The following is a 15,903-nucleotide window of genomic DNA, read 5'->3' as shown; positions in this document are numbered from 1 at the left end:
TGGCAGGGAATTAGTTGGGCCTGTTCCAGTTTTGCTTTGTGGTTTATTGCAACAACTCCTTCTCTCTGGGGAATGGGATTTATATCCCATTTAGGTCACAAGTACTCTGAATTTGGCAGCTTTGAATGGGTCTCAGGGCAGTGGGGTGAGGTGGGGGGGAGTCTTCATTATAAAACTACCACATTCTTCAGCCTAGTGGAACAACAGGGCTGGAGAGCCCACGGTGGGAAAAAAAAATTAATTTGTGAGCCAGAAAGAAAAAAATAATAATCCTGTGTGTAAAAGCCCATCATCATTAACATCTCCCCGTGTTCTCAGCCCAGCAGCTGCCAGCTAACAGCAGGGGCTCGCATTCCTTCCATGTGTAAGGCTGTCATTAACTACACTGAGGAGTACCCGGGGCATTGGTCTGATACCCTTTGTCATGCCCTTGTACTCAGCAAGGCTGAATTTGTTGGAGCTTCCCTGGCTCCAGGGATTGAGCCCGTCCAGGCCAGGATCTGAACTTCTTTGCTCTGCAGTTCCCACATAAAATTCTCTCTCTAGGATTTAAATAATATTATGTGATACTTGCTGTTATTTTTTTTAATTGCTCTGAAATTAAAAGGGCTTCTGAGCATTTGGAAAAAAGAAAAAGCGCTCAGTTATTATCTTAATAACAAGCAGATACAGAAATTTACATTTGTTAGCTGCTACAGAGAGTTATATTGCATGAGGAGTTAGATTACACGAGCACAAGGCCTGACTTTATTCTCACATAAAGCGAGCTTCCCTGCTTTTAACTCCCGTTGTGAGCGGGGCTAATGGAAAACATTTCAAAGCAAACCTGGGTGGAGGAGTTCTCTCCTCGTAGGACGTCTCGCACGGTAAATGAAAGAGTGAACTTGCTTCCTGGCTGCGCCTTCCCAGTGCACGGCTGCGGTGAGCGCTGCGCGGCCGCATGCAAAGAGCGGAGGCGCCCCCGAGGCAGCGGTGCTAATTACAGCACGGCTCCCACAGCCCCACCTGGGAGTTCTGGGGCACCGCTCCCCCCGTGGAGCCCCCTGACCCTGAGCACGGCTCTCTGCGGTCCCACGGCCCCGGGGTGCTGTCTGGCGCTTGGTCTGGCGCTGCCGATAGCATCTGTCTGCGCGCAGCCCACGTCTCGCCAAGCTCTTTGCACCTCCAAAATGAAACCCTCCGCGCCTCCGAAGCGCGGGGGATCAGCGCTGGAAGGAGGGGCTGTCTGCAGGGCTCCCTTTGCAGCGCTCTGAAAGCAAAGGCGGCGAACGGCTCATGCGGGGATGGGCATCCGGAGAACGCCCCAGGCGCGTGCGCCCGCTGTGTGCCAACAAGCTGCCCCCAAATGCCTTCACTTCCCTCTGCCGTTCCTCTTACCACGCAGAGCACCAACAGAGAGCCTGGAAAAGCACCTGGGGTTTCCTTCTTTATTTACAAAGAGGCAAAAAGAGAGTTCCATCTGCAGCCGGCACTCACCCGCAGGCTGCGGGACCCCCGGCCTTAAGAGCACTTGGAGCGCTGCTGGGAAGAACTTGGGAACCACTGTGTTGCTTTCATACAAAAGAGCAAACCCAATTTCACATCACTCTTTCCACACAAGACCCTGGAGCCCACACACATCTCCTACCACTGCGCCATTGCTGTCCTGGAGATGCAGGAGGGTGGGAATGGGAGAAGCGAGAGAGTTGCAACAGCGCTGCAGCCACAGGTAGTTACCCTCCTGGATAATTAACCTTAATTGTGCAACGAGCTTCTGTTCCACCATCCCAGGCCTGAGGAAACTTCGCAATTACCAAGCAACACGGCTTGGTGCTGTGTTTGAAGCCTTGCACAAAGGAGCCATCGTCGCTGCGTGTTTAATGGGTTCCCAAAATGAGGTCAGGGCACCGACATCACCCAGTGCTGTGACTCTGTGAGCGACAGTCCAAAACTTGTCGGGAACAGAACACCTAACTAGCAAGCAGCAGGTCAGCTGAGGGCAAAAACAGAATCCCAACACTGGTGCAAACAAAGGAAAAAAGCAAAAAGGAACAGCGTAACTGAGGCTTCTACAATTAAATAATGAATGTTAGCATTCTCCCAGTACCATTTGCATTGATTTCCAGTCGTTTTCGTCGTTTCAATGTTCTCCAGCTTCCCTGCACAAAGCTGCTCTTGCCCCCTTGTCTGGGGGAGGCCCATTCACCATCCCTCACTGTATAAAGTGTACCTGCAGCTGCTTCTCCATGGGTCACCACAGACACATGGCAAAGCAAAGTAATGCCATCCGACAACACACTGCCCCATCAGGCTGATATTGCAGAGCAGAGAACACGTAATGACCAAAAAAAAGTGGGGGAAAAAAAAAAAAAGGAAAAAGATAACAACACATAGCAAAGGGACACCTTGCTCGACTGCAGAGCACTCCAGCGCTGCTGGGCTCGCGGTGCAGCCCCACACCCGCTGCCCTGATCCTTCAGCTGCAGTGCACGTTTGGGCAGCTTGGTTCCAGCGCTGCTGTGGTGCACCAGGAAGGAAAGCAGAGCCCCTGCCCTGCGTGCAGCTCTGAGTGCACACAGCACCAAGCACTGCTCGCACTGAGCAGCAGAAGGGCGCGCACGCAGCTTGCAGCACCCGTGGCATCCTACACATGCTGCTGGGGTGAAGGCGTCGAACAATCACTCCGTGGGGAAGACTTGCATTTTCCACGTGCTGTGTCACACCTCCCACAGGAGGACGTTTGCTTGTGGAAATGACCAGCTCACGTTGCTAAGAAAGGTTCTTCTCGTTTTCATTCTGAGTCAGCACGGGGCGGTTGGACGAGTCTCCCGGGGTTCATCTACACGCTCAGCTTTTGTTGCTTTGTGCTCATGGCACTTCACTCAGACAGGTCTTCTTGGCGCCTAACGACACGCAGCGCAAACCCCAGAACAACCTGAGGATGCCTCGGCCCCGCTCACCGCCGTCCTGCAGGAGCAGAGCACCTCGCTGGGGTGTAACAATGGCCACAGATACAAAAGGAGGAAGTTAGTCAGATGCCACTGGGTGAGCTGGTACCCATCAGTCAGGCAACGCACGGAGCCGGTCTTCACAAAACATCATCCACGCCGTGAGCTGCAGCGCGGCTCCTGCTCCGGGCACAGCTGTGCTGGGTTAAGACCGAATGGCACAGAAAGGAGATGAGCATTCTTCCAAAGGCGGAAAGGCCCCCTCGCCCCCTCGTGCCCCCGAGCCCTCCTGCACTGTCCTCCATGTTTGGTGCTTGGGGAGAAACGATGCCACACACCCACGGGCCACGCAGGGGGCACACACCGCGGGGCAGAGGCAACGTCAGACGTCAGAGGTCCGGATGCTGTCATCGTCCAGGTCGAAGGGGAACGCCTTCTCCTTGGGGTGCTGTGGCTCCGAGCGGTGCCGCAGGCGCTGACCCGGCACAGGCGCTCCATCGCGCTCCGTCAGCGCCGGCACGAACACCGCGTCCCGGCCGGGCGCCTCGGGCGGCCTCCTGTCCTGCGGCACCGGCGTCCAGGGCTGCCAGGCGGTGGTGGGGGCCTTGCAGGGTGCTCTCCTCTCCTGCGGCTGCGATGGCACCGAGCTGCCCCTGGGCTTGGTCATGGAGCACGAGCGCATGAAGGAGATCTCCTGCAGGGAGCGAACGCTGGTTGGTTTCTCTGTGCTTCGGGAACCACCTGCAGAGCCCTGGGACCAGAGCCCTGCACATGCATTACAGCTCCTAAGTCGGCAGAATCATTGCTAGATGCCAAATAGGACACAGACGGGTATGACCTACCCTTGGGCGGGTCTTCAGGGCCTGCACCGCCCCTGAGATGGCACGGATCCAGCTGTGCATGTCCTCGGGGCTGTCTGCCTGCGGGATGGGAGGAGCAACGCCCGGAGCTCACCCTGCCCCGATGCAGGAGCTGCCGGGAACGGCTCCAGCACAGCCCTGCTCCCACTGCCCAGCACCACCCCGCCCCATACCTGGATGTAGAAGGTCCTGGAGCTCGTGATGATCTCAAAGAGGTTGTCCCGCATCAGGAGGTCACTGAAACAGCAAGAAAGGGACGGTTGTACCCTGATGCCACACTGGATAGCAAAAGGCCATGTATGTTCTTACAACTGGGGAGTATGGGGACACATTCAGGGTGAGCCCTGGTTCTCATCGGGAGAGATGAATCCATGTTAATAAATTCCATTTTTACTTCAGCTAACAAGGTTTGTTTCCTGAGCTCATTTCTCACTGCAACTCTTCCAGTCTGATTTTACCAGCATCCTCCAAATAAATGATTCCCAAGACGCTATGCAGCCAGCTGTGACGGTGCAGGGAATATGCCTGTGCGTGGCTCCCAGCTGCTTCAGGAACACTTCTGTTCTGCTGTCACACCGCGCTACGCACTGAGCAGCATCGCACTCCTCCATCAGGAGATAAGCGCCGTGCAAGCACTCCCAGCACAGAGATGGCTATCAGCGGGGCGGGGAGCAGCTGCAATATCCTGCGTCCCAGCACCCCCGCCTGCACCTGGGGACTGATGGAATATGGTTTTCTTCAAAGCAAAACAAAACCGAGATGTCTGCAGGGTGTCCGGGGAAAGCAAGGAGCCTGAACCCAGGGCATGGGGATAACGCAGGGAGCCACAGGAGATGGGAGCCGTGCAGCCCCCATGCAGCAGCTGGAGTGTTCCCATAGGGGAAATTCAAGATTTGAAGGGGATTTGGGATGGGGCTGGCAGCCAGACCCCCACCTTCCCCTGTGGCCTCACGGAAGCCTTACCCAGACTTGACCAGGCACTCGTGGGTCTTGCAGATGTCCTTCAGCAGGATGGAACGCAGCGGCTCCTTGTCCTGCGGGATGAGAGGGGCTGCACTGGGATCACCGTCCCATTGGGATGCAGTGGTCCCAGTGCTCAGCTCCAGCACGGCCGGCTGCAGGCAGGATGGGGGCTGCTCACCTGCTCACATTTGTAGTAACTGATGGAGAACTCATCGAGGACAAAGTAGCGGCGCTTCCAGCTCTTCCTCTGGAAAACAGAGGGGACTGCTCGGTGCTGGGCTCCACACTCTCCCCAGGCCATGGATGCACTGGAGGTACCCGGAGCATCCCCAGCCTGAGGGAGCAGCCCGTGCCCACCCAGCACTCACCACGTTGCCCTGCTTCACACAGAAGCCGCTCTTGATGGCGGGGGGCCCAGCAGGTGGCTTGGTGGCCGAGGCAGGGATGTAGCTCTGCGAGCGGCGCAGCAGCGGGTGTGCAGCCAGGTCACTGCCCTCTGCTCCATCCCCACCATTCTGCAAATGGGAGCACACGGTTACTGGGGGAGAGCAAGCCAGAGCATGCCCTGGGCACAGCGCTGCATGCACAGGGCTCATTGCAGCGCCCAGGCACAAACACCTTAACGTCCTTCCAAGCCCACTCCACATTATTATGGCCAAGCTGCTATTCCCCTGTGGGAAACTGGGTGCTTGTAGCCCAGGTAGGAACATCATGGTGTCCCCACCCAGCACAGATTGTGGCTGAGCTCAAACATCCGTGCTCAGCTCCTTCCAGCCCCTTCCTCCCGCTCTCAGTCTGAGGTTTGCACATTGCCATAGCAGCCGCTGCTGGCTCTCACCCGCACCACCCTTATATGGCACCGTGTGGTTAACCAGCGGCCGCCCCACGCTCACGCTGCTCCTTCCAGCACCTTCAGGACGGTGCTTTGGTTTTCCCAGGACAGGGACCAGCAGTAGTTCAGCCGCCCCAAGTTGCAGTGGGCAGCACGCAGCGCTCGTTGGATCTGTACAAACCCCACTGAGCAGCTCCCCGTGCCCCAAACCACTTCCCTGCGCACCCAACCACCTCCCTGTGCAGATGTGGGCACACCTGCAGCACCACCCCAGGAGCTGGGTGGGTGATGCTGCTGTGGGCTGGGGGGTGGCAGGAGCGGGGCTCCCCCCTGCAGTCACCGAACTGCACAGGGATGGCTCCAGGAAAGCGTGAGTGTGCCCAGGAAGTGGAAGCGGGAGCAGCAGCCATCTCCCCCCAGGGCAGGCAGCACATGCTGAAAATAGCCCGGCAGCTGACGCACTGCCTCTAAAAACAACTCTGCAAAAAATGGCAGGAGAGGGCTGAGGATGGGGCTCAGGGGCGGGACCCAGCCTCACATCTCGGTGGGAAGAGTGGTTCCCCTGACCCATGCAGTGGAGGTCTGGAAGGCAGCAATGCCATGGGGCGGGCAGGGAGCAGGGGGTGCCCTCCTTCTCACTCCCCCACGTCTCATCACTCCTCAGCGTGAGACACAGCAGAGATGCTGAAGGTGCTGAGAGCAGCTATTTATACACCCTGAGTGGGAAGGCATTGCAGGCACAGCGCTGGTTTCCAGAACCAAAAGTGCAAAGCAGCCTCCAGCAGCGCAGCCAGGAGCAGCCCCCCCAGAGCCTTGTGCTGTGCAGGGGCCCCGGGGCAGGCGCACGCCGAGCGCTGCTGGACCGCTTCTCTACCTCCCAAACCTTCCCTTCCTCCCAGACCTTCCCAGCCGGACACCAGCTGGAGCACGCAACCCCATCCTTGGGGACACCACCACAGGACACCCCAGCAGTGCAGCAGTGCCCACAGCTCACCTGGCTGATGGAGATGGGGGTGTGTACCACCACGCCACCGATGATCTCGGTCTTGTAGGCCACGGGCGGCTTCCTGTCCTGCGCCTGCGGCACCGCCGGGGGCTTCGTGACCTCGGTGGTGGGAGGTACACCACCGCCCTTTGGGACCTGCGAGGGGAGGGAAGGGGGTGATGGCCATGGACCCACGGGCACCTCTGCGTTGGTGCTCCTGGCTGAAATGCAGTCATGACCCTTTAAAAAAAAACATCAATGGGGCCAACAGCCCAATTAGGGAGGGCGCGGCCCCCACCCGGGAGGTTCACAGGAGGCACTGAGATGAGAGGTGGTGAATAATTCAGCATCACCCCACAGGAGCCTGCGATCGCCTCTGCAGCCCGGTGCGTTTGTGGGACACTCGCTCCTTTAATTGTCCCCGCTCTACTTCCAGCCAAGGCTTAATGACGAGCGTTCATCTGCCTAATGAGGCCGGGCTTCAGCACGTCTGCAGGGATGCAGCAGATGGATGGGCGCTTCTGCACGCCCCATGCCATGCACCGAGCACCAGCGCGCCCTGCACGCTGCACCTGCACTGCAAGCAGCCCCGTGCCCAGCGCCCGCCTGCCCCCAGCCCCAGCTCAGCTCTGCACAGCGGTGCTGGGGAGCTGCAGGAAGCGGTTTCACAACGCACACACGGGGACATTGCATGCAGGCATCAGGCAGTGGGCAGCAGTTGCAGCTCCTGCCAGCCTCCAGTGCATGGCACGGTGCAACGGTGCTGCAGAACGAGCTCCCTATGCTGAACATAACGGAGCAGCACCCGGCTGCCTTTGTCATCCTCACAGCAACCATCACGAGCCGCGTGCTCTGGACCGCGTGCATGCACGGTACAGAAACGCAGGAACCGAGTGGTGCGCCCAGAGCAGAAGTCTCTGACAGAAGAGGAAGCTGAACCTGGCACCGGGAGCAGCACCCAAACCGCTGCCCCTGCTCCTGTCCCAGCGCAGCCTGCACTGGGCTGAAAGGGCACAGGGGTGCCCCAGGTACACAGCACCCAAACGCTGCTGGCACACGGCTGCTGCTGGTGGAGCGCTGCACGCAGAGCACAGATGGCGCTTTGTGCTGCACAGCGCAGCGTCCATCCCTCACCGCCCGCAGCGCCGGGCTGCAGACACCACCGGTTGCTGGGTCAGCGCCCATCACTTCACGGCTGCATGAACAGTGCAGAAAATGAGAGGAGATTGCGGGCAAAGCCCTGGACTCCGGGCACAGCCTGGCCGGCATGGCCCTCCAACGGCACAAGGCGCAGCGTTCCAGGAAGGACAGGAACTAAGCACAGCACAGAAGCACGAGAACGGAGCCCTGTGACCCACCGTGATCTTGCTGGCGCGGTTGAGAGCCTCCACCCAGTCCTGCAGGTCCTTCTGGTCACTGGCTTGCAGGAAATAGCGCTGGGACAGAGCGTTGATCACTGCCAGGGAAGGGGCTGAGAGTCAGAACCCTGCTCCATGCATAGCATCCTTAAAACAAATGAGCGCTGAGCATCCTGACCACAGCCCCCGCACCCCACCGCGTCCCCCACTCACCAAAGCAGAACGGAGTTTTGGGTTTCTGTTTCGGGGTGGCGATGCTGACCTGAGAGCAAATTAAAGGGAAAGGATCAGCACCAATGCTGCCGCCGTGCTGGGAAGCTTTCAAGGCCCTGAACGCTCAGGTTTCTGACGGACTAACGCAGTCACTCTTGTCAGCAATTAAGGAAATGGAAGGAAAATAGCAGTGGTTTCTCCCTGAAGTGGAGGAATCATTTATGTAAGAATCATATCCCCCAGGGCTCCGGGCACAGCACTCACGGGGCATTATCCTGACAGACTTCCTCCTTCCCAGCCAGTCCGGAATGCTTTGCGTGTGTTTTCTCCAGCAAAGCCCCATTTTTTGGCACATGAACCATTGGCAGCCAGAGCCCCCGGCACAACCCAGCCCCGCAGTCTGTGACCAAACGCTGTCCTACAGCAATTTCCACTCAGACTACAATGTATATAATTTACAAGTGTGGCTCCTTCCGACACGGGGAAGGCTCAGCCCCGCAGCATTGCTTCATCTGCGCTTAATTTATAAATCATGACTCAGCAGAACAGGGGGATCTGCTCGGTTCCCTCCCGGCTCCACTGCCCCAGCCCACAGCACGCTCACTCCATGGGGTCCCGGCTGCTGTCGCTTTTTGCACCATTTCTGCTCTTCCTTGGGAGAAGGGACACCCAGGGAGGGCAGTGGTTCAGGGCAGGGTGGCACGGAGCAGCCGCGCTCTCTCCAGGCCTTACCTTGGAGATGTAGGTGAGCTGCAGAGAGCCAACGGCGCCCGCTCCCATCGCCAGGTTCTGCAAAGCACACAACAGAAAGGAGGTGAGAGCAGAAGGCAGAGGAGACCTCGGATCAAGCGCTGCTGCAGGCTCGGGGCGCAGCCAAACGCATGCAAACGGGGACTCTGCATTTCTTTGCTTTGGATGCAAAGAGATGCAGAGTTCAGGACTGCTGGTGACCGGGCTGCTAACAGATACAATCCCACTGCGCTGCTGCTTCCTTGGAAAGCCCAGCAGAGGAACCAGGGCTACTTGGAGGGGATGAATTGCTTCCAGATGTGGCCATGCTCAGCACCGCTATGCGGCTTCGCTCGGAGCAGGCAAAGCCCAACGCGTCCCCACAGACCTCACCAGGCTTTGGATGGGGCTGCAGCAGTGGAAAATTCAACCCCAGGCTTGGAAAACAAAACGATCCCGAGCAATAGATGGGGGAAAATCCCTACCCACATGCTTCATGCAAAAAGCATTCCCACCCATTAAATTGTAGGGGAATGGGCACAAACGTGACACCGTGCTGTCCCCAGGACCTGGCTGTCCCACACGTCCCACAGCACAGGGACAGCTCAGCCTTGGTGGGACCTGGGGGGGAAGCAGCCCCGAGCCCTACCTGCGGGTTGTCCATGTACCACAGCAGGCAGTTGGCCTGCGTGTCCAGGATGAAGTAGCGCCGCAGGAACTTGCCGCAGGTCTCATTTTCCTCAATGTCCAGGAACCCACAGATACGGTTCTGTCGGTCCAAGTACGGCATGCCGGGCTCCTTCTGGCATCACCCTGCGGGAGGGACCGGGGGCAGCGGTGAGTGCTGTGCTGCTAACTGCAGCTCCGGCCCCAGCTGCTGCCGCCCCTCCTGGGTCTGCACAGCGCACGGCTCAACGCAGTGAGAGCAGAATGAAACTGCTCCCTCTGCACATTCGCGCTGTGGGGAAGCTGCCAGACAAACACAGAAGTCATCCAGCGTGCTTCTGCGATGAGAAGGGAGCTCAGGGTGACTGCATCACCAAAGTAAAGCTCCCAGCCCATCTGCGCGGCTCCAAGAACTCCGGCACTGCGGCCAGCAGGGACGGACCGTGCCGAGTGACAGTGCCTAGTGCCCCATAGGACAGGGCAGCGCGAGGCCCCTGGGGACTGCCGACCAAAAGCAGCCCTGCGTGCTAGAGAGAGCCCGAGCACACTCCCAGGAAACGTCAAACAATCTGCAGCTCCAGCAGGAAGCGCGTGCCGCCGCGATGCAGAGTCAGCAGGGACAGCAAGGGGCAGTGCCCCCGGGCGCAGCGCGGTGCTCTGAGCACGAACACCCGCGTGGAGCAGAGCACCAGGCAGGAGCTGCGGGCACCGCTCAGCCCAGCAGAGCCCCGTGGTTGCAGGGACAGGGCTGGAGGCTGCGGTTATGGAGGGTGCAAGCCGGGGTTGGTGCGGTTCGGACGGTAGAAGGGGAGGTGACGTGCGCAGGTGCCAGAAGGAGGCCACACAAACAAAATATCTCATGCAGAAAAGGAGGAAATACTATTTTTGAGCCGAAGAGCTGCAGTGGAGTGGCAAGCGTTGCGCAAGAGCTGCGGTGCAGCTGTGGAGCAGAGGTGGGAGGAAAGGTGACAACCTGTCCCCGGACCTCAGAGCCCCACGTCAGCGCCCGGGGGATGAGTGACACGGCTCTGCGGGGGGAACGGTGCTGCTTCAAAACAGCACATCGGCCCCCAGACAAAGGGCACGCAGGCGCTTCACATTTCACTGCTTTTTTGTGGGTTTATTTTTGTGGGGTCGGGGAGGGCACATAAAACAGGTTCCCAAGTGACTTCAGCAGCACCTCAACGATCAGACAGGGCTCCCTGCATCACTCCCTGCTGCTAGCAAAAACCCGGAGATTTCTTCCTACAAAATGGAAGGGACTGGGCCGTGGTGCTGCACCCCTGCGGCTTTTGGGGGTGGTTTGGGGACGAGTGCCCTGCTCCCCCCCCGGGACGCACACTGCGGCTCCCCACCTCCCTCCTTTGCCATCCCTCATTAACAGAGCATGCAAACAGCTCAGCTCTTCCATGAGCTGACCTCGGATTGCACCTGGATATGCAAAACCCATCGGGCAGAGGAGATAACGATAACGATCGCTCCAAACTGCCTCCGGGACAGCGCTGGGTTCCCTCTGCAAGCCAGCGGGAGCCGTCCCCGCCCTCTTTGAGAGCCCCACTGCTCCCAGCCCTCAGCACACCACCGCCCGCTCACAGCCACCCGAATTTCACTTTTACATAGGAAAATGATGAAAGCAGCAGCTCCGGCTCTGTCAGCCTGCGGGCATCTGGTCCTGCTGCTCAGGAAGAGGCTCACTTTACACCAGCGTTTACTATTTACGCAGAACTCTGTAAATCCAGGGTCGTAAATATTTGTACACGTTCGCTACAGGGAGGCCGCAAGACTAAGCCCGCAGGGTGCGAAATAAGAGGGACCGGACACATGAAGGACCACACAGAAAATCAGCATCGCTGAGGACGCGCAACCCCCCTGTGTGGTTCCCGCTGGCTCCAAGACCTCGCAGCTGCAGCACCAGCCTTTCCAGGAAGCATCGCCGGGACACCAGCACCGTGCTGTGCCCCCTCCTGCCCTGCTCCCGGCGCTCAGTGAGCAGCCGCGGACACTGGGCTGCAGGGACCCCCAGCACCCAGCTCACCTGGCAGTGGGGACCCCCAGCACCCAGCTCACCTGGCAGCGGGGACCCCCAGCACCCAGCTCACCTGGCAGCGGGGACCCCCAGCACACCTGCACTCAGAGCACCGTGGCAGCTCTGGCTGGAGGCAGACCCCCGGCCCCCCCCTCTGCAGCGCAGCCCGTTGCGTCTGCAGTCACAGCATCCTCCCCCCCCCGCTCCCGTCCTGTCCTTGCTGTCCCGGTGCCATCCGGGACACGGGACGCTGCGTGTCACGAGGGCCCCACGCGGCGCCCGCAGCGGTGACAGCGTTACTTCCTCCTACCTGGTGCAGAGCTCTCGCCCTACCAACACCTCTCTGGCAGCTGACACGGGGCAGAGACGGCGCAGGAAGAGCCCAGCAACTCCTGCGAGATGCAGGCATGTTCCTTAACGAAGTAATTAACCGGCTGCGAGGAGGCTGGGATACGAGGATACGCAGATACGAAGCAAAGAGCATACATTTCATCACCACACCGAAAAACTCTTGTCAGAGGAACACGCTTCCAACAGCCGCGGAGCGCGAATCCTCGCAGCGCTTTTGCTCCTGGCCCCGCACGGCACAGCCCCGTGCGCCCCGAGCACCCCCGGCCCCAAACCCCGAGCTGCCCGCAGCCCGCCCCGCACCACCCCTCCCCGCGAGCACCGACGCGCTCGACCGCCGCAAACCCCAGCACGGAGCGGGGCTCTCCCGTCCGATGGGGGCACGGCTGCTCCCAGCTGCTGCGAGGGGACTTTCTACAGCCCCCTCCCCCCTCACGGACCCACGGAGGCAGCTCCACGCCGCGCCGAGCCCACAGCGCAGCACCGAGGGCGAGGGGGCGGGGGAAGGACGGGGACCCCCCCCCAGGCCCGACCGTAGGGGAGCGCTGCCCGCGCGTGGGGTGAGAGCTCCGCGGACGCTCGTGGCCCCTCCGCCCCGCACTCACCCCGCACCGCCGCTGTGCTGTCGGCCCCGCGCATGGCCGGGCTGGGGCTGCGGAGCCGCGCGGAGCCGCGGAGGAGGGCCGGGCGCGAAGGGGGTGTGCCCGCGGCTCCGCCGTCGCTTTTTTTCCGGGTTAATTACGTCTCCCATTAGCAAAGCCGGCCCCGGATGTGAGTGCGGGGCCGCGGGAGCCCGGGGGTGCGGGGGGTGCGCCGGGAGTTGGCCGCTCCCCCGCACCTGCGGCGGCCCCGGGGGTCGGACCTGGAGCTCCGCGTGGGAACGCGGCTCCGAGCGCCCGAATCAGCCGTAACTCGGCCCCCGCCTCCTCCTCCTCCTCCTCCTCCTCTCCGGGCCCCCCGGGAGCTGCCCCGGCCGCTGCTCAGAGGAGCGAGTGGGTTTGGAGCAAGAGAAGCGTGGGACGGCAGGTCCCAAACCACCCGGGACAGCGTCACTGCTTCACCGAACCTTTGCCATGGTGCAGTAGGAAAAGATGCTGCTGCCATGAGCCAGTACAAGAAAGGAGGAAAGCGTGCTTCTCAGAAGGTGAATTTCGCAAACTTCTGCATCGGGTCTGGACCGCTCACTATGTCTCATTAGATCCAGGTCCTGGCAGCCCAACGAGGCAAGGCTGGGAGTGCTCACACATTTTCCCAGCAGTTTGGAGGTGCACTCCGATTCTGCTTTGTGCACGTAGGGGGAGAGGCTGAGCACAGATGCCCTGCAGGTGGGAGGGGTGCACGGGCTCCGGAGTTAGCACAAACTCAGCATCCCCAGGGCGGGTCTGCAGAGCCCCATGTGGCACAGCCAGCATCCTGCCTTGTTCTGGGCAGCACTTAGCCCCAGCCTGCATCCCCATGCACCTCACTTCTGGTTTGGGGGGGTTTGCCTCCACACGTTTTAAGGCAAGATTAGTCTGAGGATGCAGTGCTAGGCATTAGATCCCACCTCCCCGTGCCCTTATGCAGTTTAGGGCTTGTTTTGTGAAGTGCTGTTAAGTAAACACATTGCCTCACCCCCAAGCATTTCCTATGGCCAGGGTCATTTTTAGAACAAAGGGTTTTTTTCCCCCCCGCCTGCCACGTTACAGAAGATTGCCCAAATGCTCTTACTGAAACCATGTGTGTTCATTTCTGTGTGTCTGCCTCAGGAGCGGGTGAAACCGCAGCGTCACAGCGCGGTGCTGCCCGGAACCCATCGCTGCAGCACAGGGCCCAGATGCACGGGGCTCTAAGCACGGGCCTTGGGCAGGAATGAGCTGCTCAGCTTGGATTCCAGCTCCTGCAATGCACGGTTCAGGAAAGCTGCTGCCTGCGGTGTGGTCAGGGCTGCGGGGATCCTGCTGCAGGCAGGTTGCATGTAGGAAGCCCTGCTTTCTCTGACCAGAGCTGCATTTGGCCCCAGAGCACTTTCTCCCCGTGTATTGAAACCGATCGTGGTGCAGTGCACAGGGTGCATTGCTCACACAGGCAGTGGTGCTCCCCTGGGGCTTTAAGGAGCTGCTTCTCCAAGAAACCTTACACTGGGCTATTTTCCCACACCTAGCTCCAAAGCCCAGCATCCAGCACAGTCACGTGCACCATGCAGCTCCCCTCCCTGCTGCTAGCTGGTGCTTCTCCCATGCTGCCCCGCTGGGGAAGGTCCGTCCACCCGCCCTGCTGGGAGCTGCAGCCCTGAATGCATCATTCATTACATCAGGAGCAAAGAACTGTGACCTCCCTGCACATCTGGCTGGGCCGTAGGCAGTTACAGCCCGGAACACTCAGGCCTTTAGCCATTCCTACACGTGGGATGGAGACAGCACTTCTCTCCAGAGCTCCCTCCAGCCTTGCCCTGCCAACCACTGCATCTCCCCCATCCCTGCCCGCTCTGCAAGGACTAAACTGTTCCATGGGGTATTTTTATACGGGGGCTCCTCTTGCCGACCTTGTGACTCACGGCAGAGCCTGGATCTGAGGCAGCTCAGTTTTCTATGGGCACGGTCACATGGCAGTTGGTCACACTGGGGCTCTTCCTTTATTTAGAGATTCTGCAGCGCTCTTGATGATTTTCACTGCAGCCTGCCTGGGGGTACAAGCAACCCCCTGACCTTACAGGAGACCCCTGATAGCAGCAGGGCCATCAGGGCCTGGAGGTCCCATCACCCCCCCATCCCTCCAGGGAAGCATCCTCCATCCCTGAGTGCTGCGGGAAGGAGGGGACCCCACAGGTGCTGGGCACCAGGAGGGACACAGCCCAGCGATCTGCTGATGCCCTGCAGCAAGAGTGCATCCCTCTGCAAGCACTGACCCACACAGGACCCAACATTCCTGCTCCCCGTAACTTCCAACCCTCTTATCCTGCAAAACTCACCCAGTTGTCCTGGTAACATCCTGCAGCACTGAGTTCTGCAGCTGGATCTGCATACAACGAATTGTTTCTTTTCTTCTGTTTGAACTTGCCCTTTTCGGTTTCAGTACCCGTTCCCTTTTTTTTCTTGCGCTCTCACTAAGGGGAACTCCCAGCACGCTGCTCGGCGGGAGGAACAGCCGCGCTCTCAGTCAGCAATTTGCTGTCTCACCCTGTGCACACTTCTTGTAGTTGGGATCTCAGTGCCCTCTCTGTGCTCCCGGCTGTCTCACCTGCAGCTGTTCCTGCATCAGAGCAGCCCCGGGGGGGTCAGGCTGCAGGAGGAGCACTCCTGAGAGCCACAACCTGGCAGGTCCTTACAGCACTGCCTGTGGGACACACCTACTCATTAGGGGTTCAGAGGGAAAGCGTGGTGGAAAGAGGAAAAGCGAGATCTCCTGGAGGTGGTGGTGACAGCCAAAGCATGGATTAGTCACCAGAAAGACGTTTAATCTTCCTGAGACTGGCTCACCCAACTGCGTCCCAGGGTCAGAATGGGGACAGGGATGGGGACAGGGATGGGGACAGGGATGGGGACAGGTGCTGCTAGGGGTACCCAGGGGTGGTTTCCTCTGCTCGAGCCATGCAAAGAGCTGCACAGAACAAGCTCAGCCCATATTTCACACCCAGCGCATCCATGGTCTGTCTACAGGAGGACAAAATTGTGAGCAGCCCCAGCCCAGCCCCGAGGTGTGGGGTCACGGCAGCATGCTGGGAGAGGGGCCCAGGGCTGCCCTGCCCCACGCTGCTCGGCAGCACTGACGCAGCCTTCCCACGGCAGACACGCTCCAATGGGCGCACATTCAAATCAGAGCCCCAGGAAGCGCCATCGCTTTGGCTGGGGCCATTATCTCTCTGGGTGATGGCTTTCCCATAAATGAAAAGCAGTGGCCGGGAATGTGGCTTTCAGCTGCAGCCTTTATTTGAGCGACCCTACGTGCCGCGCTCCTGGTGAATGATGCCTACACTACTGCACCGAGATGCTATGCCATGCCACCCCCTGGCCGTGC

General features: G+C 59.6%; 1 protein-coding gene across 2 annotated transcripts; it reads right to left on the bottom strand.

The window, feature by feature from the left end:
- PLEKHA2 (pleckstrin homology domain containing A2) lies at nucleotides 1,414-14,957 on the bottom strand. Of its 2 annotated transcripts, none has more exons than XM_021374749.1 (12): nucleotides 14,858-14,957; nucleotides 9,517-9,680; nucleotides 8,871-8,927; nucleotides 8,139-8,187; nucleotides 7,926-8,023; nucleotides 6,577-6,723; nucleotides 5,119-5,265; nucleotides 4,929-4,997; nucleotides 4,751-4,821; nucleotides 3,961-4,024; nucleotides 3,770-3,847; nucleotides 1,414-3,621 (listed from the first exon to the last, which is right to left on the bottom strand). In XM_021374749.1, the coding sequence occupies exons 2-12, from the start codon at nucleotides 9,655-9,657 to the stop codon at nucleotides 3,310-3,312; spliced, it is 1,233 nt and encodes a 410-aa protein (XP_021230424.1). In that variant the 5' UTR covers nucleotides 9,658-9,680; nucleotides 14,858-14,957; the 3' UTR covers nucleotides 1,414-3,309. The 2 variants fall into 2 exon arrangements, with proteins under 2 accessions (XP_021230424.1, XP_021230423.1); XM_021374748.1 differs by lacking the exon at nucleotides 14,858-14,957 and adding an exon at nucleotides 12,513-12,664.

Source organism: Numida meleagris, chromosome 21 (genome assembly GCF_002078875.1).
Source record: "Numida meleagris isolate 19003 breed g44 Domestic line chromosome 21, NumMel1.0, whole genome shotgun sequence".
Classification (NCBI taxonomy): Eukaryota; Metazoa; Chordata; class Aves; order Galliformes; family Numididae; genus Numida; species Numida meleagris.
This window is presented reverse-complemented; position numbering and strand designations above follow the sequence as displayed.

Bases quoted from the DNA above. Each gene is read 5' to 3' on its own strand.
- PLEKHA2 (XM_021374749.1), bottom strand. From the start codon at position 9,657: ATGCCGTACTTGGACCGACAGAACCGTATCTGTGGGTTCCTGGACATT. The intron at 8,928-9,516 runs GTAGGGCTCGGG...TGTGCTTTGCAG, and splicing joins GGTACATGGACAACCCGCAG to AACCTGGCGATGGGAGCGGG. The intron at 5,266-6,576 runs GTGAGCTGTGGG...TCCCATTTGCAG, and splicing joins CCCCCATCTCCATCAGCCAG to AATGGTGGGGATGGAGCAGA.